The sequence below is a fragment of the Pinus tabuliformis genome, chromosome X, assembly GCF_031772625.1.
Source record: "Pinus tabuliformis cultivar Carrire ecotype Pingquan chromosome X, CPIR1, whole genome shotgun sequence".
Taxonomy (NCBI): domain Eukaryota; kingdom Viridiplantae; phylum Streptophyta; class Pinopsida; order Pinales; family Pinaceae; genus Pinus; species Pinus tabuliformis.
In genome coordinates this window covers 50,797,648-50,823,515 of record NC_142308.1, presented here as the reverse complement: position 1 = coordinate 50,823,515, position 25,868 = coordinate 50,797,648, and the positions used below count along the sequence as shown (strand labels likewise).

Sequence of the window (25,868 nt, the reverse complement as noted above, 5' to 3'; positions counted from 1 at the left end):
ACGGTTTTCCCACGTTGGGTTTTTTTCCGGGGACATTTGTCCAAAAACAACAGTGTATATGTGTGTGTTTATTTCTCACCAATGCAGTATTTAGTTTCCACAGTATTCTATTTTGTGTAGGTTGTAGTGTATGTATTTCAATATTTACCATAGAAAACTGCAAGTAATTTGTTCAAGTAATTTAACAAATAGGAGAAATATCATCAGTTTGCTGCAGTAGGAATCGAGTCACCGATTCTTCACAAGAACATCCCTTGCAAACTCCTTCACGATCTTCTTTGATATCAGGGATGACATGAACTAGTTGATTAAGAGTGGGAACAACTTAGTAGTGAATATAACCATATCTTCTATGCCATAGCTCAATGGGATTGATTTCTATATGAACTAGGGCTTGAGGAGGTGGTGTTATGACTCTATATAAGCTTCCTTCACGAACTCCAATAACCCTAGCTTTATCAATACTTGAATATTTTCCCCAAACCAAGACCTTTCCATCAACAAAAGCAACTCTATCCCCTTTATCTTCTTAGCAAGAAATTGAAAGAAATTTCTTTTTCAAACCTGGAATATATAGTATATTGTTGAAATGTAGTTTAGATCCCAAGCCTCTAATAGCATAGCTTTTGTGGTCTCCCAATTCCACTGCATGAGAAGATGGTTCTTTTGATAGAGTTTGAAGTTGTTTACTTTCCCCTGTCATATGCCTTGATGCTCCACTGTTAATGATCCATGCATTATCATCATTAAGTGAACCTGTAAGTGCAACAAAGAACCCTTGACTTTTGAGCTTGTTGAATAAGTAGTAGAAGATCTTCTTGATCCAGCATCCTGCAATATTGAATCCCATTCTTATCATAGAGGGAGTAATCATTTCCTTTAAGCCAATGAAGTGATCTTTAATCTTCTTTGATCTTAGCTCTGATACCATGTTGAGAAATCAATGCTAGTAGAGTTAGGGTTAGATTTCTCTTTCTTCATAATTACTTGTGAATTATTTTGGCTTCTTTTACTCCTTTGTTATATTATCTTTCATCAAGCAATTACCAAATTATGTGTGTATGAAGATCACAAAAACACAAGACATAAGATGTAGGCACTCTATCAGGGAAAAACCCATATCTAAGGGAAAACCCAGTCAAAATCTCTTCCTTCAATAGTTTTCTTGAAACTCTTCAACCTAGACACAGACCTCCTCCAATCACCAAGTCAGCCTCCTCTTCTAGCAACTTCGACCCAACAAATGGCAGCAACAATTTCGATTTGACAAGAAAAACTTCGATCTCCCAGAGGAACTCACACGAGAGAGATAGATAGCCCAAAATTTCGATCTTGCCTTTTTCTCATTTCTTCTCCAACTTTGCACTTCTTTTAGCCTCATTTCCTACTTCGCACTTTTCTAGCTCTTTCTTTTGGCTAACGAACTTGTGTGAGAGTGAATGAGTGTTCCAAATGAATTCAATTTGCTTGTATATATAGTCTTGAGGTGAGGTCGAATTACCCTGTTTGAGGCTGACTTGAACTCCTTGAGGCCGACTTGGTGTGGAGGTGTCAAATACCTAATTTGACTTGATAATAAATCTTTTTACCTGATTCAAAAGCCCAAGAAGGGTCTCATAAAATGTACAATGACTCTAATGACTCAATATAAATCCTAGGAGTCCACAATGGGGACTTTGACTAATAAAAGATGACCCAAGCATGAAACCCATGCTTTAATAAGTCATTGTAACAATAATAAAAATTTATTTTACATTCTTTTGACAAGTATGTTATATAATGACTCATACATTTATGAAGACCAAACCTAATTACATTTTTCAACACCCCTAAGTCTTACTAGTCAGCGTGTGCCTTCGTTCCTACAAAAGGACAAGCCACCTTCATAACTGCAGGGTCACACGCCTTTACCTTACTTAGTACCAATTGGAAGAACTTTTCAAGAAAGTCTTTTTCCTATGATTTCTATCAACCAAGCTTATGCTTAGAGATTAATTTTTTTTAAATGAAACTATATTAAAATGCCTAATATGATATGCAAGTGAGATTGAAGTGTTATGTAAAAGATGGAAATTGTTTCAATTAAATATGCTCCACAAGATCACTTGTATAGTTTCTCAAGTAAACACAAGATGTGTAAGCTTCATGAAAAATTGTGAGTTTCTAAAGATAGATGATGAACCAACAACAAACTAAAGCAAATGAAGTTTGAACCGCATGTAAAATTTCTCAATGTAAATTGCAAATAAATTGAGATAAGATTGATGCCCACAATAGCTTTGCAAAAAAGAACTTTAAACTTGAGAAAAGAAGATTATCTTGACATGAAAGTAAATAGTTGCTTTGGAAAATAAACTTGTCCAATACACAATGCTTCAATATACTCAAAATGGAAATATTGCATAACAATAAAGCATGAATTATTTAGACAAGTGTCAAGCTAAATGTATCCAAGTTTGCTAGAAAATGATAGAAATGTTTGCATAAAGTAAGAGTAAATTGCTTTGCAAATGGAAATGTGAACTTGAAACTTGTAGCAACAATGATAAATGGTGTAAGCTTAAAGCATATAGCAAACTTGAAAAAGAAATGTGATTTGTGTTACTTCCCAATTAGAGCATGCATATGTGTGAAAAATGAAAGAGAAGAAATGGAAATTTTAACAAATCAATTCACCCACAAGCCTTTCTCCCTAAATGGAGAAAAAGGATGTCATGGGTAAACCCACACTCCCACAACAAAAACATAATTTTTTATAATCACGGTGTTACAATGAGGTTGAAGCCTCTTAGAGGGCTGCCCAAGGAATAATGGAGAGATACAATGTGAGATCTTGAAACAACAAGGAAATTCCTTCAAGAATGGGAGCCTCAAAAAGAGATGAATAGGTTCTACAATTAGAGAAGCTCCAAAATGAAACACGACCTAGCCTCTTCACAAATCTCCTAATGCCCACAGCCTCCTTGGAATAAGTCTTGAAGCTTGAGAGGACCTACAAGAAAGAATGTTAGGGTTGTAAAACTAAAACCAAAGTTAGTGTGAAAAGAGAGCATGTAAGTGGATGATAATGCTACAAAGTAATTTACAAAAACTAAATCAAGTGATGGGAAGAGACCCCATCTCTTGTCTAGCTTACAAGAAGCTCTTGATTAGCTAGGTAAAGAGATGAATGTTGATTTTTGGTAGCATCGGATGTGCTCTAAGCCTCAAAATTTGCAGGGAGGCTAGGACACATGTATTCCAGAATACCCAGAAATCGTTTTTGGAAATTCCACCCAAAGATATTTTCATTAAAATAATTAATTATTTTTAATGGACGCAAGTCTAAACATAGAAAATTAAAATAATTAAAGGGTATTAATTAAGCTGGGGGTGAAACTTCTAGAAGAAGACGAGGATTAAGTCAAAATGATTTGAGCAATTGATTAAAATCTAATCTAAGTTGTTGATTACTCAACGAGAAGATTATAAGAAGGGCTTCGATGGACATTTGGAAGATACACTAGGCAGATACTCAGCTGCCCAAGTAGATCGATTTTCTCACTGACTGAAGTTCGGCAAGAGGAAATTGAATAAGAGGGTGAGTTGCAGGTGAGAGAGAGAGGGTATCAACAATAGTCGAGAGTGTAGGAAACAACAGGAAGAGACAACGCAAAAGAAGGACACAAATCACCCACGGAGAGGCAATGATGCAGGGAGAGTGCAATCACTGCACAAGGGTGATGCAGTGTGGTTAGCGTGAGGGCAGCAGGTCCTCTCAGGTGTCAGAAATTCACTGTGGAGTGGAGAAATTTGTTTGTAAAATTTCTCTCAGTGATTCTCTTCTATTCTGTTATTTGTAGATTGCACATGAGATTTTGCTGAAGAATAATAAAAGAAACCCTCGTCTGTTGCACCAGTTTTCCCACATTGGGTTTTTCCAGGGACAATTGTCCAAAAATAACTGTGTTAATGTGTTATTGTTGTGCTAGTATTTTCCTTACATTTATTTTTCCACAGTAATTAATTTGTGAAGACTGCAGTGTATGTATTTCGATATTTGTCGGAGATAACTGCAAATAATTTGTTTTAGTAAATTAACAAATAGAAGAAATATTATCAGTTGCTATAGTAGGATTTGGGATTTTCATATTTTCACATGGTATTGAAACACAGATCGTGAGCAGGAGAGCTTAGCGCAGAAAGGAAGAGGGAGTTCGAATTTACTGCAGAGGCAGTGATTCAAAACCCCAGCGTACAGCGCAATCCTTGGGCCAAAGAGGTCAAAGTTTTGAGTGAGATTGATTTCTCTGAGTGAGTTGATAGAGAAATTTGATTCTCCAGATCAAAGCTTTCCAAAGGCAGAAGGGAGCAACGTTGTTTCCTTGCAAAGCAGATCTCTAGCTAAAACACAGTGTCTTGCAGTCGTAAGTACAACGTTGAGAAGGAGAATAACACGGAACAACATGAATAGTCAAGATGTATTATCTTCTAGATTGGAAGAAGAATTATCATGTTTGTCAAGTTCAGCATCAACAAGTGTTTCGTATATTTATAGTGGGGCTTCAGCTCACATGACTGGAGTACAAGAGTACTTCTCTAGCTATCAAGAAGAGCATATGGACTTCCAGTTCACTATGGTAAACAGAACGAAGTGTACACCAGTAGGGAGAGGCACCATAGCGTTTCAAACAGAAGCGGGAACCAACATAAGAGCCACCAATGTGTTGTATATGTTGAGGTTAGGAATGAATTTGATTTCAATGTCCCAATTACAGGACAAGGGGTACGATGTATACTTCATTGGGAGGAAGGTGTATGTCAAACATCCTAGTTGAAAGAAGAAGAGACAAATTGGAGCTCGAAGCAACAGATTGTATAGATTGCAGCTCGAATCTCCAATGGCACTGATAGGCAGTAATCATAATGGTGAAAAGGAATTGAATGAACTATGGCACAGGCGAATGGGACACTTACACCATGGAGCACTGAGGATGCTCAAAGAGACTGTTACAGGAATTCTAGTCCTCAATACTGAGCATGATGATGTATGCAGAGGATGTGTACTAGAGAAATACGCTAAGGCAACTTTTCCCAGAAGTGACAACAAAGCAAGAGGCATGTTGGGATTGATACATTCAAATATTTGTGGACCGATGTCCACAAAAGCTCTTAGTGGTGGCGAGTACTTTGTCACCTTTATTGATGATCGCTTTACAAAAACCTGGATCTATTTCTTAAATACCAAAGATGAGGTCTTTGATTAGTTTAGAGAGTTTAAGGCTCTTGTAGAAAACATGACAGGGAAAAAGATAAAGGTATTGTGTTCAGATAATGGTGGAGAATATATGGATAAAAATTTCACAGATTTCTGCGCAAAGGAGGGCATCAAAAGAGAGTGGACAGCTCCATACAATCCACAACAGAATGGAGTAGCGGAGTGGAAGAATAGAACAATTGTCGGGGCAGCAAAGGCTATGTTATATGACCAGGACTTTCCTAGATCCTTATGGACAGAGGCATGCAACACAACGATATATATCCAAAATATAACTCCTCACAGAGCATTAGGGAAGAAAACGCCTGAAGGTGTCTTCATAGGGAAAAAGTCAGAGGTGAGTCATCTCAGGATATTCGAAAGTGTGGCATATTGTCACATTCCAGATGAGAAGCGTAGTAAGCTGGATCAAACTGCAGAAAAGGGGTACCTTGTATGGTATAGCAAGACCTCAAAAGCATACAGAATCTACATTCCAAGTAACAAGAAAATTGTAGTAAGATGAGATACAAAGTTCATGGAAGATAGAGATTTTAGAAAATCTTGAGAGATGCCAGTAGAAGATCAGTAAGTAAATGTTCCATTAGCCCAACAGCAACAGGGGCAACAGGAAGGACAAGCAGGAGGACAAATATCAGGATCAAGTACCGTAACCAGCACCAGTATTTCCTTAGGAGTAGGAGATCCAAGCAGTTCTCAGCAAATGGAATAGCAAGAACAGGAGGAGGATTTGATTGAGCCTCCCACCACCAATGGTAGAACCAGCAGGGAAGTATGACGGGCGTTGAGGCATGCAGAGGAGTTTGTTGAAGCTCCTAGAACCGACAAGAGGCAGCGTAGATAGCCTAACAGGTAACAAGCCTTGGTAGCACAGGTTGAAGAACCCTCCAATTTTCAAGAAGTCGTACAACACCAAGTGTGGGTGCATGCCATGGTAAAAGAGTATAGTTCTATCATGACGAATGATGTCTAGGAAGTGTTACCTAGACCAGAGAATAGATCAGTTGTAAGATCAACGTGGATCTTCAAGATCAAGTATGTTGCAGATGGCAGTATAGAGAAGTACAAGGCTAGGTTTGTGGCAAAGGGGTACACACAAAAGGAAAGAATAGACTATGAGGAGACGTTCACCCCAATAGCTAGATATACCTCTATCAGATTTGTTATATCCCTAGCAGCTCAAATGGGATGGGAGATTCACCAGATGGATGTGAAGACAACATTCTTGAATGGGGTGATAGTGAAGCAACAAAACCTATAGATTGTTGGCTTTTAATGTAAAATACACAAGAGGTATTTGTAATAATAATTTATTATATATATAAAAAGAGGTACATGTAATAATAATATATTATATATATAAAAAGTACAAGTGATGATGAATGTTACAATGAGGCCTTGCTTTTATACCTAGGCAGGTGACCTTTCATGATTAGGCATGTCTTTTAGACATGCCTTTTCACTTAACTAATGACTATTTTAGATAATCATTATTATTTACATTTATTTTATTTTATGTAATTTATATTCGTAACATTGCCCCTTCCTTCAAAAGCTTTGTTCTTAAAGCTATATTGTTGGCAATTGTCTTCCTCTTGCAGTTGGCATCTCGGTATATGGAACCTGACGTCACTGGTACCTTCGTTTGAATAATTTGCATGGTAACACTCTTTTGAATCCAGGGTCATGTCTACTCCTGAACCCAGGTTTATGTCTACTTTTTTATAATAATAATAATAATAATAATATATATTTTTAATTTTTAATAATTTAAAATTTTTTAATAAATATATTAATATATATAACTATATTAAATTTATATAATATAGTTTATATTAATTGAATTTATTAAAACTATATAATATAGTTCCAAACCATATTAACACAAAAAAAGGTGATTTTTTTTTTGTTTCACAGAAAAAACTTTGTTGAACAGACGCGATGAATCACGCTTGTTGACCCGTCGATTAAATGTGGACCGATGATACGTTGTTGAGAGTTGATTAAACATGTAGCGAAGAGCATGGTTGAGATGGTTAGTTGGTGAGAGAGCAGAGGGGACGGCAGGCCGACGGACAACAACGGAGGAAGGGTTGCGGAGTCGAAACAGTGGGCCAGTTTGCGACTTCCTTATGGTCTCGAACATGTGTTTCACTTCCAGGAGTCCACAGATGGAACAGTTGTTCCATTGCTTATTCGTCTCCTTGGAAGTGAGCTCTGGTATGCCACTGTAGAGACACTTCGCTTGTCAGAGCTCCTCGAACCCGGCGGTGTTGAGCAACGGCAGGTTGTTGGCCTCCCTTGTCGTGTTCAGCTCGTTGAGGTTCTGAACCCTACCCATCTCCTCCGGTTTCCAGACCTCTGTCATCATAACGAACCTGTTCACTTCCTGGGATAGCTCCATGTCTGAATCGTGGTCCCGGCCTTTTTGCATGGAGGACAAACAAAAGACTGCCATCAATGCCTCCATGCCCCCTTTTATTAAAATTTGATGTGCCATGGCCTCGGCCTGGATGGTTACGAACAACTGTTCTAGGAAAAAGGCAATGTCTTTCAAGCACCCAAAATAATCAATAAAAGAAGATCCTTGACCGATATATTTTACCATTCCATCTCCAATTGTGGCATTATCAATAGATCGATTAGAAGAACTAGAATTTACTAAAAGTGATGGCCTCACGATGGCATAGTTTGAAGAAATTGTCCTTTCTATAACCCTGAACAAACCATCACAGATTGGTTTATGTGCAGTTGGATTAAGAGGAGAAAGACACTCCAACCACAAATGTGCATACAACCAATCATCAATAGCAAGAATTCCTTTCAGCAAACCCAGTTTCTGATTCGTAACACATTAGATGGAACATTCACCACCAACTTCTACTTCCATATCCAGAGCTGCAAATAAATCAGTTTCTGAGTATAGCATACTAGCAGCCCCATTAGTTTCAGATACATTAGACACGGATTTGTTTTTAGTGTGAATTGCAACAAGAGAAGATGAATTTGTAGATTCAGACATGGCTACTGAACTAGGCTCAAAATCAGGAAGAATTGCAAAGCTATCCAGATTCTCAGATATGGTAGTGGTTGTGGAATCAGGTAGTGGACTAGATACCACATCTTTGCTGTCAGTGATTGGCACCACATCAATTGGACTAGATTCAGGGTCTTTCAGTTCCATGTTTTGAATGGAGACAACCATAGCGGAAATATTCACATCACCCTCACCACCTTCAATTCTCAAACCATTAGTTTCTTCATGAAGAAGAAAATATTGGCTTGTACCTTGGCACAAATCAACAATTATAGAGTCATTGCGAGCTCTATGATTTTCCCAATATTCCCCTTTGTCATCAACAATGTCTTCTTCTGCATCTTAGTCATATTTATGATATTGCTCATCTTCTCATTTTTCAAGATAGTCGTCATCCACATTATCTTCATCTGGATCATCATCTTGATCTACATAATCCTCATCCATATCATCTTCATTTTCATTATCATCATTCTGATCACAATCTTCTTTTCCTGCTTCATCTTGTTTCGTTTCTTCATTGTCGTTGTCATCTTCTCTATTATCGATTTCCTTTCGACATGCTTTAACTTTTGCATATGATTTTTCTAAATGTTGAAATGTTTTTTGAATTTTACTAAACTTCTCCATGCATTTAGGATGTAAAGGTAATGGCATAATGTGTGGTGAACTATGTTCAAAAACTCGCATGAGTATATTGTGCACCGTGGATCTAATACCACTGAAGCAACAAAAACCTATAGCTTGTTGGATTTAATGTAAAAATACACAAGAAGTATTTGTAATAATAATTTATCATATATATAAAATGTTACAATGAGGCCCTACTTTTATACCTAGGCAGGTGACCTTTCATGATCAGGCATGTCTTTTAGACATGGCTTTTGACTTAACTAATGAGTATTTTATATAATCATTATTATTTACATTTATTTTATTTTATTTTATTTATATTCGTAACAAATAGAAGAAGAGGTGTATATAGAATAGCCCGAAAGCTTCAAGACTCATGAAAAGAGAACTCATGTATGCAGGTTAAAGAAAGCCTTGTATGGGCTCAAGCAAGCACCCAAAGCTTGGTATGGTTGAATTGATAGTTACTTGCAGCAGTTGGGATTCATCAAGAGTGATGTTGATCCCAATTTCTATTATCTAATGGTAGAGAATGAGCCACTTATTCTAGTATTATATGTAGATGACTTATTTCTAACAGGGTCATCTGGGCTCATAAAGGACTGCAAGAAGAATCTTGAAGCAGAATTCGACATGAAGGATATGGGGTTGATGCATTATTTTCTAGGGTTGCAATTTTGGCAGAAGAATGGGGAGATCTTCCTTGGGCAAGGAAGATATGCTACAGAGATTCTAAAGAGATTCATAATGCAGGATTGTCGGCCCATGGCTACGCCTATGATCACCAACTACAAGAAAATAGATGCATCAAGAGACAAGGAAGTGAAAACCACCTTGACAGAGAGCTCATTGGGTCGCTCATGTATCTGGTCAACACTAGGCCAGACATTTGTTTCGCTGTCAACACCCTTAGTTCATGGTGGAACCAAAAAGGGTGCATTGGGTAGCAACTAGGCACATTCTCAGATATGTCCATGGAACAGTTGGATATGGGTTGAAATACACCCGAGGATATGACGTCAGATTGAGCGGATTCACAGATGCAGATTGGGCAGGTAGTTCAGTAGACCAGAAAAGTATCTCCGGGTATTGCTTCAATGTTGGATAAGGAATGATCTCTTGGTGCAACAAGAAGCAGAAGTTGGTAGTTCTGAGCTCAACAGAAGCAAAGTATATGGCAGCTATCATAGCTACGTGCGAAGCTATATGGCTTAGAAAACTACTTGTGAGTTTATTCAGGAAGAGGATGGAAGCGACCAGTGTTTACTGCGATATTTAGAGTTGTATCAAACTATCTGAGAATCCAGTATTTCATGATCAGTGGAAACACATTGATATCAGATGTCACTTTATCAGGGACTATGTTCAGCATGGGGCAGTACAGCTGCAGTATGTCCCCATAGGAGATCAAGTAGCAAACATACCCACAAAAGCTCTAGGAAGAGCTAAGTTCATCTAGCTCAGGGAGCAGATGGGTATGGTAGAGAACCCGTTTCAATAACATAAACAAAGGTTTTCTCAATTACAGCAACAACAAAAGAGATGGAGTTGCAATAGTTGGCAATAGTATGTAGGGTCAGCAGCAGCACAGATGCAACATTTGCGCAGTAGTTGGTGGGCAGTGATGTCAGACATCAGCAACGCAGAGGGAGATGTTACAGAACTAGGGTGATGCTTCAGCAGGTTGCATTACTAGAGCACATTCCTTGCTAAGAGGAAGTGTTGATTTCTGGTAGCATTGGATGTGCTCTAAGCATCAAAATTTGCAGGGAGGCTGAGAAACATGTATTCCAGAATACCCAAAAATCGTTTTGGGAAATTCCACCCGGAGAGAGTTTTATTAAAATAATTTATTATTTTTAATGGATGCCTAAGTCTAAACTTAGGAAATTAAAATAATTAAAGTGTATTAATTAAGCTAGGGGTGAAACTTCTAGAAGAAGACGAGGATCAAGTCAAAATGATTTGAGCCATTGATTAGAATCTAATCTGGGCCATTGATTACTCAATGAGAAGATTATAAGAAGGACTTCGATGGGCATTTGGAAGATACACCAGGCAGATACTCAACTGCCCAAGTAGATCGATTTTCTCACTGGCTAAAGTTCGACAAGAGGAAATCGAATCAGAGGGTGAGTTGCAAGTGAGAGAGAGAGGGTATTAGCAATAGTCGAGAGTGCAGGAAACAACAGGAAGAGGTAGCGCAAAAGAGGGATGCAGATCATGCACGTAGAGGCAGTGACACAGGGATAGCGCAGTCACTGCGCAGAGGGTGACGCAATGTGGCTAGCGTGAGGGCAGCAGGTCCTCTTAGGTGTCAGAAATTCATTGTGGAGTGGAGAAATTTGTTTGTAAAATTTCTCTCAGTGATTCTTCTTCTATTCTGCTATCTGTAGATTGTACATGAGATTTTGTTGAAGAATAATAAAAGAAACCCTCATCTGCTGCACCGGTTTTCCCACATTGGGTTTTTCCAAGGACAATTGTCCAAAAATAACTATGTTAATGTGTTATTGTTGTGCTAGTATTTTCCTTACATTTATTTTTCCGCAGTAATTAATTTGTGAAGACTACAGTGTATGTATTTCAATATTTGTCGTAGATAACTGCAAATAATTTGTTTTAGTAAATTAACAAATAGAAGAAATATTATCAGTTGCTGCAGTAGGATTTGGAATTTTCAGATTTTCACAATGAAAGCACAAGATCAAAAGATATAAATGATTTTTGTTGTTGATATTTTGACTTATGCAAAAATTATGTAAAAGAGAACCTTGCAAGAAGAAGTAATTCTAGAGATTAGACTTATGAAATTCAAATAATGATAAGAGCTCCTTGAAAACAATGCCAAGAGTGGGTTGGTCTCTTGAAGACTTCCCCTCACGCTTGCTAGTTGATTCAACAATAATCTTCTACAAAACTTCCAACACGCATTAGCTCATATGGATTAAATCATAAACAATGGTGAGATAACTCTATAAATTTATATGAAAACAACTAGAGGTAGTCTACACCTAGAGCATATTCACAAACCAATCGTAAATGTAAGATAGCTATACATCTAGGATTCTATAAAAGCATATGAGCAAATGAAATACAATTCAAAGGCACAAGTAGAGAGGATTATACCATCAATGAACCAAGCACATGCTTTAATGGAATAACAATCATTATTGAACCCCAAAGTCTTTTTATTCAAATGAAGAACAAGAGTACATACAGGCAGAGGTTCCCCAAGCACAATAGCTCGTTGCAAAAGATACAAAATGAGAGCCCAAGGCTCAATTATATAGGAGAATGGGTGGATATCCCAATGAAGAAGAAAATGCCAAGTGTGATGATGACAATCCCAAAACTCTTTCGTGCAATTCGAATTTCCTAGAGAGGCCCATGCAATCCTTGAGAAGAGATAACTCGTTGTTGAGGAGGGACAAGTGTATATGGGAGTGGAGTGGTAGGAGACCACTCTCCACTCATCTGCAGTCAAACTCCAAGTCAAAGGCCACCAAAAAGATGACTCATCAAGGCAATTCGAATTCCCCTCAATAAATGCGTTTTTTTCTTAGGAATCTTGCAGCCCCCTCCAAAAATGTGATTTTCTTTGAGCACATGTATTTTTCTTAATTTTAGGATTCCACATCACCTTGAGACTTCACTTTAACTCCTCCATATTTTCCACCTCATTTCCACATCATTTGTCATGTGTGGATATTTAGTTTTCTTCATTTATTTAATTGTTGGCTTAATTTATTGTCATATTTTCCACTAAACTTAGGAAAAGTGGGTTTTGAGGGTCCATAACACATTTTTAACCCCTCAAAATGTGTCTTAATAGAAATTTGAGGGTAAGAGGTGCAATTTTTATTACTCATACCCCATACAACTTTTCCAAACATCACTTATTACATTTCAGATACAAATTTTATTCCAATTTTCGCCTTGCGGGAAATTTAAAATTTTTAAAAATGACCCCCTAAACCTAACCAAATTCCACGAAACTTTACGAGTGATCTTGTATGATAATATACAATGACTCTAGACACTAGGACTCACCCAAGGCCTCACCATCAAGCCGTACTCCGGCTTTGGGGTTATGCTTGGAGTAGTGTGCGGGGGAGCGCCCCCACCCCGATTCTGCTCCCAATCCATGCTCCAGGCAGGAGCGGGTTTCGGGAGCGATTTCGGGAGCACACTCCCTACCTTTTTCAGAGCGTTTAGCTTTTTTGCAAAAAAAATTTGCAGTAATGTTCCAAATGCAAATTTTTTTCAAAGAAACAAATAAGTTTTGAGTGTGGCAACTTAATGATCAAGTCTATGGCCCTAGTATTGATATGCGATTCATGGTAAAAGTGAAATTATCCTTGATCTTCATTTTCATCCTTTTACTTAAATTTTTAACATTACCATGAAATGACTCAAGATGTTTGAGAGTGGTTCCAACCTCATTGGATTTCATATGGAGAAAGTAGAATTTTAGATTTCATTCAAAATCCAGCAGACTTATCAGTTTTTCAGGATTTCAGGATTGCAATGTTTCCATTGAATATTGTCATGTATTAGGGTATGCAACTCATATTTAATCAAGAGCAACAATCCCTCTATGTACCTTGATGTTAGTGACATTGGTTGTCGAACTCCTCTATCATGACCCTCCTAAAAATGTACGCATCACTCAAACAAAATCTTGACTTGACATGGTATGCTTTTTCTATCTTATGTTAATGCTTAGAGGGTGATATTAATGACAAAGATCCCTATACAGATACAGAGGTAATGACAAAGATACCTCTGGATATTAATGCTTAGAGGGTGATATTAATGACAAAGATCTTGATTTTCCAACAAGACTAAAAACTAGACATTTCTCATGGTGGCAAGAGGCCCAAGTATAAGCAATAGATAATAGATTTACTTGTCTTTTCTAGTTTCTAGTAGTTTTTATAACTATTGACTCTTTCATATTTATTATGATATTTTTTTAAACAATATTTGATAATTTAAGTTTGAAGTTGGCAATTATAACTCATTAGTAATGAATTATGAATATGATGCTTCATGAAAGTTGAAAGTTGTTTCATTTCATTTTGTAACATTTCATTTCGTGTTAGATATTATTTGTTGTAATGGTTACGCTTAGCTTACAAGTACAACTTTGGTGATCAATGATGATAAATGTTATATATTGAATTTTGAAAGCTTGAAACTTTAAGATTGATGAATCACGAGACTCAATATGATGTATGTTACTATGTTACTAACTTGTGGATGTGGTTGATGAAGATTCAAACTTCTAGATGATTGTTGTTATATGGTTCAATCTATGTTTTTTTATGTTTTTTATATCTAATTCATAATTCTACATGTTTCTGTTGACATATATGTATCAAAATATAAAAATATAAAAAATATATATATTATATAAAAAACGCTCTGGGATTCACTCCCAAACCGGGAGCTTTTGAAAATGTCGCTCCTGCACCCGTTTTTGATCCTGCTCCCCACTTTCGCTCCTGCTCCCAAGTAACATTGGCTGGGAGGAAAAATCTCAATTAAGTCCTCGTAAGGAAATGATAATTAACCAAGTGAAAAAAACCTCCTAGAGTAGTACACACTTTATGACAAGGTCCCAAACTACTTAGGTCTGTTACATGACTCAAACTCATCATACTAGCATCACTTTACATCATCTCTGTAGCGCTTGTGGAATCTGGGTACAATAGAAAATGATAAAAAGTAGAGTTGAAAAACTCTGGTAATATGATGATCTCTGATGGTACAAGCAGCCTTTTGTACATCCTTGGGCATGAAGTCTTCAGATAATCTTCAGGTGCCACTCCAGTGGTCAATAGGAAGCGTGATATGAAGGAAAACATTACCCTGACTCTTAGCTCACAAAGGCTTTGGTGCTGCTTATAACAATGCAAATCCTAGACTTCTGTTTACAAAATTATATGAAGGCAAGTATGGTTGACCTGTTAATTTTGGCCCCTGATAGTGAGGTTTACGGATGACATCTTGCAACCTCCACCAGTCTTGGAATATGATCAATGCAACTAGATCTCTATATGAAGAAACTCATACTCCATCAAAATACGGGAAAATGTTCTGAGCCCATCTCTATAAAAATCAGCATTGTAACCAATCCATCAGCATATCATGCATATGGCTTTTAACAATTGAAGAAATTCCAACAGGATGGATCTTGGAAGAGGTAGATTTTGTGGAAAAAACAGGGCCTGCATTTTGCATTTGGACTGAGACGTATGTTGAATTAAGCTTCTTGCATTCCTGTAGGAAGATTAAAGGATTGAGTTGTTGCCAAAATGAGCATAGGCATACTTTCGGTGTTTATTAGTGAAGGAAGAAATCCAGGCTGTCACAGGAGCTTTCCTACAATTGATGCAGAACTTGAATCAGCAGCACGTTATACTTCTGCACTAATGAGGGCATTGTGACATGTAATCGACCTATATCAATTTCAGATCAAGAAAGAGGTGACCACTGCTACCATGATTACAAACACCATTGAAGGTTGATTTGCATGTGTACAGTTTTGCATAGATATACTTTGTTACAAGCTCAAGCTTTCGGATGCTTAGATGTGGAGGAAACGTTGCCTTTAAAACTGCCTGGTGACCATGTGTATGTTCTCCTTCTCCTGAGATTTCAGACCTATGAGGAGAGAAGGATTAGTGCAACCTTATCAGGCAGCATGGCGGTGAATTTTTCCCTGAAGACCTGAAAGAAATTGCAGTGGACAACCCTCGTATAGTTTCAAAGTGGTAGATAACTTTGAGATATAATATGCACTAAAATTTGGGCCACTCAGTCCAGCACTCTGACTCGGTTGTGCAACCACTCCCCGTTTCTGTAAATTATTTTACTAAATGGAATATGAATAGACCGGGAACAAAATATTTAACTTCCCTTAGCTAGGATATTTATACAATTCTCAACATTCTATATGTGTTGTTATTTTGATCGCTTCATATTGTTCATAAGTTGTAGATTCTCTGTGTTAGTGAAATTCTGGAGTGAGTTTTGCTGCCCAAACAAACGCACCATTATCTTGGTGTGGTTTTTTTACTTTGTTAAATTTATGAGCTGTGCCGTAATATTAAGATTGTGCATGATTAAATAAACACTTTCTGATTTGTGTTGCGGTTGCACACTTCGCAAGTGTACTCACATTTGGATCAACAGTAACGAGCAAGTAAAGAGGACAAAGAATGGCCATGTTGTTGGATTGATACTTCCCTTTGAGTATTCTAAAGTGATTACATCTTGTACATTTAATGTCCATCCTTCTTTAATCTTCCAGTTGGCGTAAAAATCAAATCCAGTAGAATGAGTATACAGTTTAACTACCATGTTGTTTAGTGACTACTTTACACAGTAGCTGATTTACATATCCTGTACATTAGGTCTATCTTAATACAATATTGCTGATAATGAGCGTAATCTATCCAGTAGAAGTGTTCCTTTGTTGGTTGAGAGTGCACTCTGGTCAGTGATACTTATGGGATTTTCTCATTTTTAGGTAGCAGCAGCTCTTCATGACAATTGCAGAGCTATCCTAGTAGGGGAAAGGACATTTGGAAAGGTGAAATAACATTCAACCCACTTCACCTTCACTAACAAAATGTAATCTTTTTCACATATAGAATTCTTTTGGTCATATTTCATATTTTGTCAATGTTAATTTGCAGGGTTTGATTCAATCAGTTTATGAACTCGAGGATGGATCAGCAGTGGTGGTAACTGTTGGGAAGTATGTTACTCCAAGTCACAGGGATATTGATGGGAATGGAATCGAGCCTGATTTCCACCACATACCAGGTGATGATTTGAACTATAGTTTATAAAAGTGATCATGAATATGATCCACTGGGTTTTTGGTAAAACAACGACTGATTTTGTTATGTTGTTCTTAGGTTTGGTTGAAGCAAAGCAAACTCTCAGTCGGTGCCGTGTCCCTGCAGAGAATTTATGACACAGGATAAGTTGCTTTGAGTTTATAGAGAAGGCCCGTTGTGTTCATCTGCATTATCTCTTACATATTTATAATATATATATTTCATTTGAAACAGATTTCTCTAGAGAAATTCGTCTCTTATTGTATGGCAATTTTCTTCTCTGTTTATACCTTTGACCACTCAAACCAGCTGATGAATATAACCATCCCCGCTATTCTTTTCGTAAATACGCAATACTAACTTGGCCTGCACTAGAAAACTAGTGCCAGATCCAAACGCAAAACACCAGGTTTAGGATTATCTTATTGTCGTGGCACGAGAGAATTTAATTATCCTGTTATTGTGGTTGTTATTGGAATTAACGTAAAGCTAATCTATTAAAGATAACTATGAGCATATTTTAGATTATTTTGCAGAGTATAATTCATAAGATTGACTTAAGTTCATTAAAGAGAATTCAATAACAGAGTATGTCTTAGATGTTAGCATGTGTCTAATATAAAAGGGGGGGGAAATATTCTACAAAGATTAAGCATATAATGATCTCAACCCATGAAGATATGCCATGCTGCGTATGCCCAAGAAAAATTGTAAAATGTTTTTCGAGAGATCAAAATTAATGTTTGGTTTGAGAATTTTATTATTTTTTTATTTAGTGTTTTAATATTTTTATGAAATTTTATAATGAAATTTACATAATTCGTATGCAAAAGAAAAATACAAAGTTACTTATTTCAAGAAATCAAAATTAATATTTACTTTAAGAATTTTATTAGTTTTTTATTGCGTGTTTTAATTTTTTTATGATTTTTTATAAAGAAAATTTAGATAATTTTCAAATAAATTCCTATTTATGTACAAATTATTTTGAGTTTAACATTTAAATTTGACTTAAAAAAAATTTACACAAACACAACCTAAATACATTGTATCATGTGGGTAATTATTTGTATATATTTAATAATGACATTTATATTTAGATTTCATTTTTTTAGATTAATTAAAAAATCATGTTTTATCAGTACTATGAATGTGCAACAATTTTTTATTCCATAGGTGTATAAATAAGGAACAAAATTATTATTTTAAAGAAGCTAAAAATTTGTAACAATGAATTACTTTATTAAACAACCATATCTATTAAAACTAGGTCTAACACTCGATTGGTAGGATTTGCAACTATCCACTATGTTTAAACCTATAATATATTGAAAATCATATTTTTTTACAATTGTGTTGACTGTGCGCATTCATTAGAAATTCTCTCATTCCATAGTTAAAATGATGTTTCAAACAAGAGCCTATCATGGCATAAACTCTTGTTTGAAAATTTATGTAAATTTGATTGAGAGGTAATATGACTATCAAATCAAAGACAAACAAAATGTGAACTCATTTTCAAGAGATAATCTCAAATTTTTAATGAAAGTTGAAATAGATTCTTAAGGAGAGACGAACAAAACCAACCACCTGTTTGATGAAAAAATTGACCTCCAATAAGAAGCAAAATACTCTCACATGAAAGTAGTGTCTATACTTTCATGTAATAGTGCTAAACACAACCACAATGAAAATGGGAAGCACACATTTCAAGTGGATTTTATAATTTTCTTATCAAATTTTGCTTCTTTTTAATAAATGTTTACAACACTAAAATTACAACAAAAGCATTTAGTATGCAAGATAACTTATGCCAAATTATATTGTTTTGTGTGAGAAACAAGGTTTTATGTAATTAAGAGGTCCAAGTGTTCATTGTTTAATATTTTTTTCTTTAATGGGTCTAAGGAAATACACAAGAATATATGGTTGTCATTGAAATGATCATGCACATAGAGAACATGTGAAGGCTCCATCTAAGGCAAAAGGCCTTAATAAATGGGGAGGAAGTTGATCATTGATTAACTAATGAACAATTAAGTGGAATTGGCATCAACTTGCTTAATCAAGTTATAGAAGATCTTCAAATCAAGAGTAAGCATATCAACAATCCAATGTAGATATTCAGAAAATTGGAGAGTCATCTTAGTGCCCTATTGTAGTGAGACCATTGGAAATCCATGTTGGCAAACAATTGGAGATTTACCATAAACCATTGGCATTGGAGAACTAGCTCAACATGGCACCATCATAGAGAAGAAGTGGATGGCCTATGGCCCACTACATGATCTTATCGCAATGATTATTTCACTATGAACTAGTAGTCATAGTGATAAATACATATGACAAAAAATGAAAAACATTGATGCACCAACAATCTAAAAATTATGATCAATGATTCTTATGGCACAAGAAAAGTATGTAAGAAGCACAATAAGTTCATATTTTAAGAGAATATTAGTGATGGGACTCAAATATTAATAAATCTATATTATTGAAATGCACAAAAAAATGTAACATAATTATTAGGTATTCAATAAGGATAGAAAAATAAATACAAAAACATAGCCAAGGCATTTTCCTAATTTGGAAAGATGTGATCATTTAATAACACTTTTGCTCATATCATGATGACATCAACTATTATTGCAAAAAAAAATTGAGATCCCAATTAGTGGGGACAACATAAAAAGGTAAAGATTTCAAAAACAACAATGCCTATACATAAAAAGAATTAGGGTTCACTTATATGAAAATGATGAACTTGTGCAAGGGGTTATTATTTGTAGGAAACCTTATCAAGGTAGAATTGTGGATAATTTCCAATCTAAGGTGAAATGCTTTTGGAATTCAAATTCTTTGTTTGACCAACTCAAAAGGATGTCATGCAAAGATGAATATCTAGCCACTCATTAAAGAGACATCTCAACATTTCATAGCCTAAGAATATATGGATGACTTTGGACAAGTGACATGCGCTTATCCAAGTTATCATTACATTATAAATTAGTAGCCATAGTGATAAATATTTGTGACAAAATATTGGAAAACATTGTTTCAACCACAATTCAATAATTAGAACCAACAATTCTTAATCATGCAACACGAGAACACAACAAAATTCATATTTGTGATAGGACAAATGTTAAATTTAATCATATATGTTGTCAAAGCACACAAGGTTTAAAATGCAATCTAATTTTGGGTATTTAATATATTAAGAATAGAAAATTAAATGTGTATTTCCCAAACTTGAAGCTTTACGCCAATGGTTTTTTTCTATTTGGACATCAAACTGCGATATTTATCTACGCTCCAAAGTTTTTTTCATAGTTCAATTTGCTACTCAAAAAGAATTAGATTTTGTCCTAAATGAAGGGTCATGGTTTTGGGGTAATGTTTTCATTACACCATGGTTCCCAAATTTTGATGCTACAACTATGGTAGTTTCTACAATGTCTGTATGGGTGAGACTTATAAATCTTCCCCCTATCATTCTGGCACCACGGGGTCCTTGAGGACATTGGGAATACTCTTGGAAAATGCAAGAAGATGGATCATGAACGAACAAAGAGGTATTTTTACTTTTTCCAGAATATGTGTAGAGATAGACCTCAGTAAAGGGCTACCAAGCCATATACAAATGAAACATAAAAACCTTAGCTAGACACAATTCTTAGATGATGAGAATACAACTTTCAAGTGTAGAACTTGTTTCCAAATTGAACACTTGCAGAACATGCACCCGGGAAAAAAAAAGAACCCAAAAAAGAAAAATAGACAGGCCAATATATAAAAAGGATAGTAGTTTCCAGATCCACACATTTGAAACGAAGAGGAAGAAGAAAACATGGAAAGTCAACTAGCCCAAGCAGAAGTGGAGCCTCAGGTTCATCGTAGCAACAATGCGGTAGGGGTAGATGTGGCTCACGTCATTTTTACCTTTAATCAAATTAGGGCAGAGACTGAATCAATTCCAAATTCAGATCATCAGACAAAAGAGGCACTCATGGAGGGAGTGATGGGCACAAAGCATGTACATGTATTAAAAAGCTCAAATTCGGATAAATATCATCCTCTACAAACATTCACGAGTGAGTTGGCTTTGGTTCTAGTTGGCCCCAATCCTGGGGAAAGGCAGTAGGTCCAGAAAAATAAAGGAAAGAAGGGGAAGATAAGTGATTTCTACATTACTTGATCTTCCCCATTGTATCATATTTTTTTCTTTTTCTTTCTTTAGTTTATGCTTCTCTTCAAGGCCATTTTGGTTGTCCTCTTGAAATTCTTTAAGCATATATAACTTTTTTCTATATTATCCACACATGGATATGGGCAGATCTAGGGTGAATGCACACATCTAGTTTATATATAAAAAATGTATTCTTTTTCAATTATAAATGGAAGTACAATTTTCTCTTCGCAAGAAAAACAAAAAAAAGTAAATGTGAATTTATCAAAAAGCATACCTTAGGTATTTTCATCATTTGGAAATATGTAATCATTTAATAACAATGTTGATCAGAAAGAGCAATTACATTAGTTATTATTGTAAAAAAAAATAGCATTCCAATTATCAGTAGCAACTACAAAGAGAAAGGCTTAAAAAAACCAATACACGAGCATTTTAAAAATAAAAAAGGGGTTTATTTAAATGAGGATGTTGAGTATGGTGTTGATCTTTTTTTGTAAAAATCTCTATCAAGATATACTTGTGGATGATTTCAAAGCTTTGGTGGAATGACATTGGGATTCAAAATCTTGTCTTTCACCAACTGAAAAGGTGTCATTGAGAGATCAATATCTAGAGTTGATTCAAATAACATTCTAGACATAAATTGGATATTACTCAATTTGCTTTGTTCAAAAAAAAATTAGAAAGAAATCCAAACAATAAGATTGTTATTAATAAGTTTGAGCAGCTTAAACCATGGTATATCAAGTGAAGAGAGATAGAGATTAATAAATTTATGCAAGAGAAGTAATACTAACAAGATATTAACAAAACGAAAAATAAAAGGAAGGAACAGTACATACACAATCCACAATAGATTTACCTTGGAAACCATTAACCAAAAGAAAAATCTAGTTATGTATTTTTCTCATTCTATCAACAAAATAGTTCACAATGCAATACATAGGTACTTTGCATCACCATTTGACTTTAGTTTGCTACACAGTATTAAATACAATGGGCATATGAAACCATTAGGAAAAAACAACTCATAACCGATAAAATGTTGGAAAATGCAATATGGTAGCTATTAATTCATATTTTCCTCAACCTTAATAATTGCTTGTGAACTCTATTTATCTTCTTATGTTTTTTAATTAGATCTTCTCATCAAACAATTATCAAGAACGGAAATAGTAAAGACAATGGAAACAGAATTTCGGCTCCAAGCTAGGGAAAAACCCCTCCAATGGGAAAACCCATCAAATCTATTCTCTTCTTATAGAATCTACTTGAAATGAGAAAACCAAGACCCAAGCCCTAAACAAGTCCTCCTCCAAGCACCAATTAAACCCTCCAAGAAGCCCTTCCAATTAAGTTAGTGATCAGCCAAAACAACAAGGATCAATTTTGCTCCAACCAGCATCTAGCTTCAACTTTGGCCCTAACTTTGACCTGCAATTTCAGCCCTGTAGCAACTGCAGAAACCCTAGATTCTTCGCACATTTGGGAGGAAAATAACCCCAAAATATATATCTATTATTTTCTTTGACTGCTTGCCTTTTATACCTTCACATTTGCATCCTTGATGTTGCCAACTTCTAATCAAACATGATAATGTGAGATCGAATTGGTGTTGAAATGAGGTTGATGTTGCTTCTATTTATACACATATGAGGGGTTCGAGTCCCTTCTTTTAGGCCGACTTGTGCTTTGGAGGTTTCCAGGACCTTCTAGACTAAAATTAAATTCTTTTACAAGATACATCTTGCCCAAAAGGGTCTTATAATCATGATGCTGACCCTCTTGACTCAAGACAATAAATCTTATGTCCTAATTGTTGTCACTGCGACAACGACCCTCCAAATTCTTTGCCTTAGTCAATTTTGAAGTCTACATGAACTATCTTTTCAAGCTATCTTGTGTCTTCTTATTATTTGTTCATGTTTTTCTAAGTGTCAACCATCCTTGCAACATTCCTAAGTGTCACTTTTGCTCCTAGGTCAATGTTTCCTAACTGTCGTATTCTTATCTTTAGAAGCACTTTTGTCATCTTTCTAAAGATAGAAAAAGCACTAGATTTTCTTTGACTTAGTGTTGAATTTTCTTCACTTAACATGCATATCACAAAAAATCAAGAAAGCACAAACTTTTCTCCTAGAGAAAGCGCACTTGCTAAACTTAGTGATCATACAAGAATTATCGAAGGAAACTACACCCTCTTAAACCTGAGTGCACCTCAATCTCTCAGTGGAGCACACTTCCTTCTCCCAGTTAAGTGCACTTCTTGCCCACAAGGAGAGCACACTCCTTGTTAATAGTGATTGTGCCCTCTTTGTCCTCAACTCCAAGACACTCCTTGTCTTTAGAGAGTGTTCTGTTAGGATATTCCGACACATAGGAAATAGTTAAGTACAACTTGGTCTAGTGTAGAGTTAGGTAAAGTGTGTTTCTTTACCGTTGTACATTTTGTAACTTACAATCCGACGGTCACGATATGTAGTGATCTGACGGTTCATTCTCTCTTCAGTATTACCGACACTTGATCCGTGGCTTGACACCCAATTGGTCCATGAATTCTATTTAAAGCGCATGGAGGGTCATTTTTAGGGTAATCCGTGCATGAGAGAAGCTTATGTAAATTTTCATTCTTTGATTAATAAATTGCCTGAAGTGGCCGCGTTGGCTCAGGACGTGGACTGTTTCCCTCTTTGAGGGTTTTAACCACGTCAAAAATACTGGTGTATTGATCTGTGATCTGGTTGTGAGCGGTGTCCTTTTGGTGTTCTTTCTGAGGAACTTACCCTGTAAATTCCTACATGGTATCGGAGCTATTTGAGGGCCGCGTCCGTTGGTGATCCAAATCTGAAGCCGGTAGAACTGCATCCGACTGCCGTTTCCTAGATCTGTTGTTTCTGACTGCTTTCGGGTCGAGTGGACTGCTCTGTTGTGTTTGGAGCATCTGTTCCAGTGAGGAACCCCTTTCGTTTCACGCGAAAAGGTTTCCGGTAGCCCTAGCTGCGTCATTTTTAAGATCTGGAGGTATACAGTGTTTATTTGCAGTTTACTGTTATTTTCTCTCTGCTTATTTCGGTTTCGGTTTATTTAGCTTTTTTTAAATCGGATCTATACCTTTCATTTCTGCATATGCTCTTTGCCCTGCGACTCTATGCGATCTGGGCAAATCAGAAACAGAAAGGAAGGATTTTTCTCATGCGTATGCTCTTTTCCCTGCACCTTAGTGTGATCTCGGAAAATCAGAAACATTGAGAAAAATATTTAGTTTTTCGGCTAAAGCTAACTTTGAGCCGCAAGGTTCAATTTTTGAAAATATTTAGTTTTTTGGGTAAAGCTAACTTCGAGCCGCAAGGTTCGTTTTCTTTGCATGTCCGTGTTGGGTTTTGTGTTTTTTGTTTTGTAGGGAAAAAGAGCTTTCTCAAAGCAAGCACGCAACCCAAAGCCCCCCCCCTCTCTCTCTCTCAAATTTTTTGTATAGATCAATTGGTTCAAAGCTATTTTAAGAGAGTAGAGGTCTTGGGTTCAAGTCTCCATTTTGTGGGGGCGGACTTTTTCATTTCCGCACATTCCCGCACTTCGTCGGCAACTTCAACAACTTTTTTTCAGAAAGCCATAACTTCTTCATCCGGAAGCCTTTTTCAGAGCCATTTTTTTAAACCAGCCTAATTTTTCGAGATCTATCCATTGGAACACTTACTTTCAGCATCTTCAGCTTCAGTTTCTGTTGAAATGGAAAGTCAATACCAAGTTACCCTTGACAGCACCAACTACTTCCAATGGTTGTCCTACATGGAGGATTTACTTAGAAGTAAAGGTCTCTACCGAATAGCCACAGGCCAAGAAAAGAAACCAAAAGATGAAGACAAGGCTGCTAAATGGGAAAATAGACAAGATCAAGCACGTGGTTTGATAGGGATGTCTATTTCTCCATATCTTAGATTCCATATTGCAGAACTTGAAACTCCGCATGAAGCAATGGAACAAATCAATAAATTTTTTGGGATTAAAAATGAAATTAGAGCCCATCAACTTGAAAATGAGTTGCTTACATTGGACCCTAATAATTTTTCTTGCATTGAAGATTTATTGTCTAAGTTCAAGACCCTTAGATATCTTTTGGAAGGTGTTAAGGTTAAGAAAGAAGATAGTAACCTTATTTATTCCATCCTTACTAAGTTGGGACCAACCTACTCTGTATTTGTTTCCACCTTCCATTCTACAAGAGAAGCCTTCATTTCTCAAGGAAAAGACTACAAGCCCCCTTCCTTTGACTCTTTTTGTGATTCTTTAATAAGAGAACAAGAAAAACTCTTACACCTTGGTCTTCTTAATCTTGGAAACTCTTCCAAAAAAGCGTTAGCCACCCAGCAGCAACCAAATTCAAAGAATCCTAAAAAGTCATATCATAAAAAGAATGGTCCTAAACCAAACAATGGTCCTAAGCAATTTCAGCCCCAAAATGAAAAATCATTTCAAAAAAATGATAAGACAAATAAAAACAAAGGGAAGAAGACTGATAGACATTGCAATTTTTGTAATCGAGATGGGCACTTAGAATCAAAATGCTTTAAGAAGATGGAAGCCTTGGAAGCAGCAATGAAGAAGCATAACATCCATTTGGGGCAATCTTCAACTTCAACTTCATCTTCAGGAATGGCACTTTCTGCATGTGGTTGTCAAGCATCTCGGTCTGGCTATGCATTAAATGTATCTTCTTCTTCTCATTCTCATGAGTGGCTCATTGATTCTGGAGCGTCTTATCACATGGCCAAAAACAAAGCCATGTTCTCTTCTTTAAATGATTGTAACACCAAAAATATATATGTTGGTGATGATAGATCTCTTAATGTTGTAGGGACTGGAACTGTTCATCTAGACAATGGTCAGTTTAATGAT

The 25,868-nt window shown here is 36.1% G+C and overlaps 1 protein-coding gene across 1 annotated transcript in view; it reads left to right on the top strand.

Moving 5' to 3' along the window:
* LOC149138280 (Peptidase S41 family protein) overlaps positions 1-17,311 on the top strand; it is a 446,406-nt gene extending 429,095 nt beyond the window's left edge. The window contains 4 exon segments of the mRNA XM_089447421.1: positions 16,468-16,530; positions 16,637-16,766; positions 16,862-16,908; positions 16,911-17,311. Of these exon segments, the coding sequence (XP_089303547.1) occupies positions 16,468-16,530; positions 16,637-16,766; positions 16,862-16,908; positions 16,911-16,940 (270 nt within the window). The 3' untranslated portion in view covers positions 16,941-17,311.
* The last annotated feature ends 8,557 nt before the right edge of the window (positions 17,312-25,868 follow it).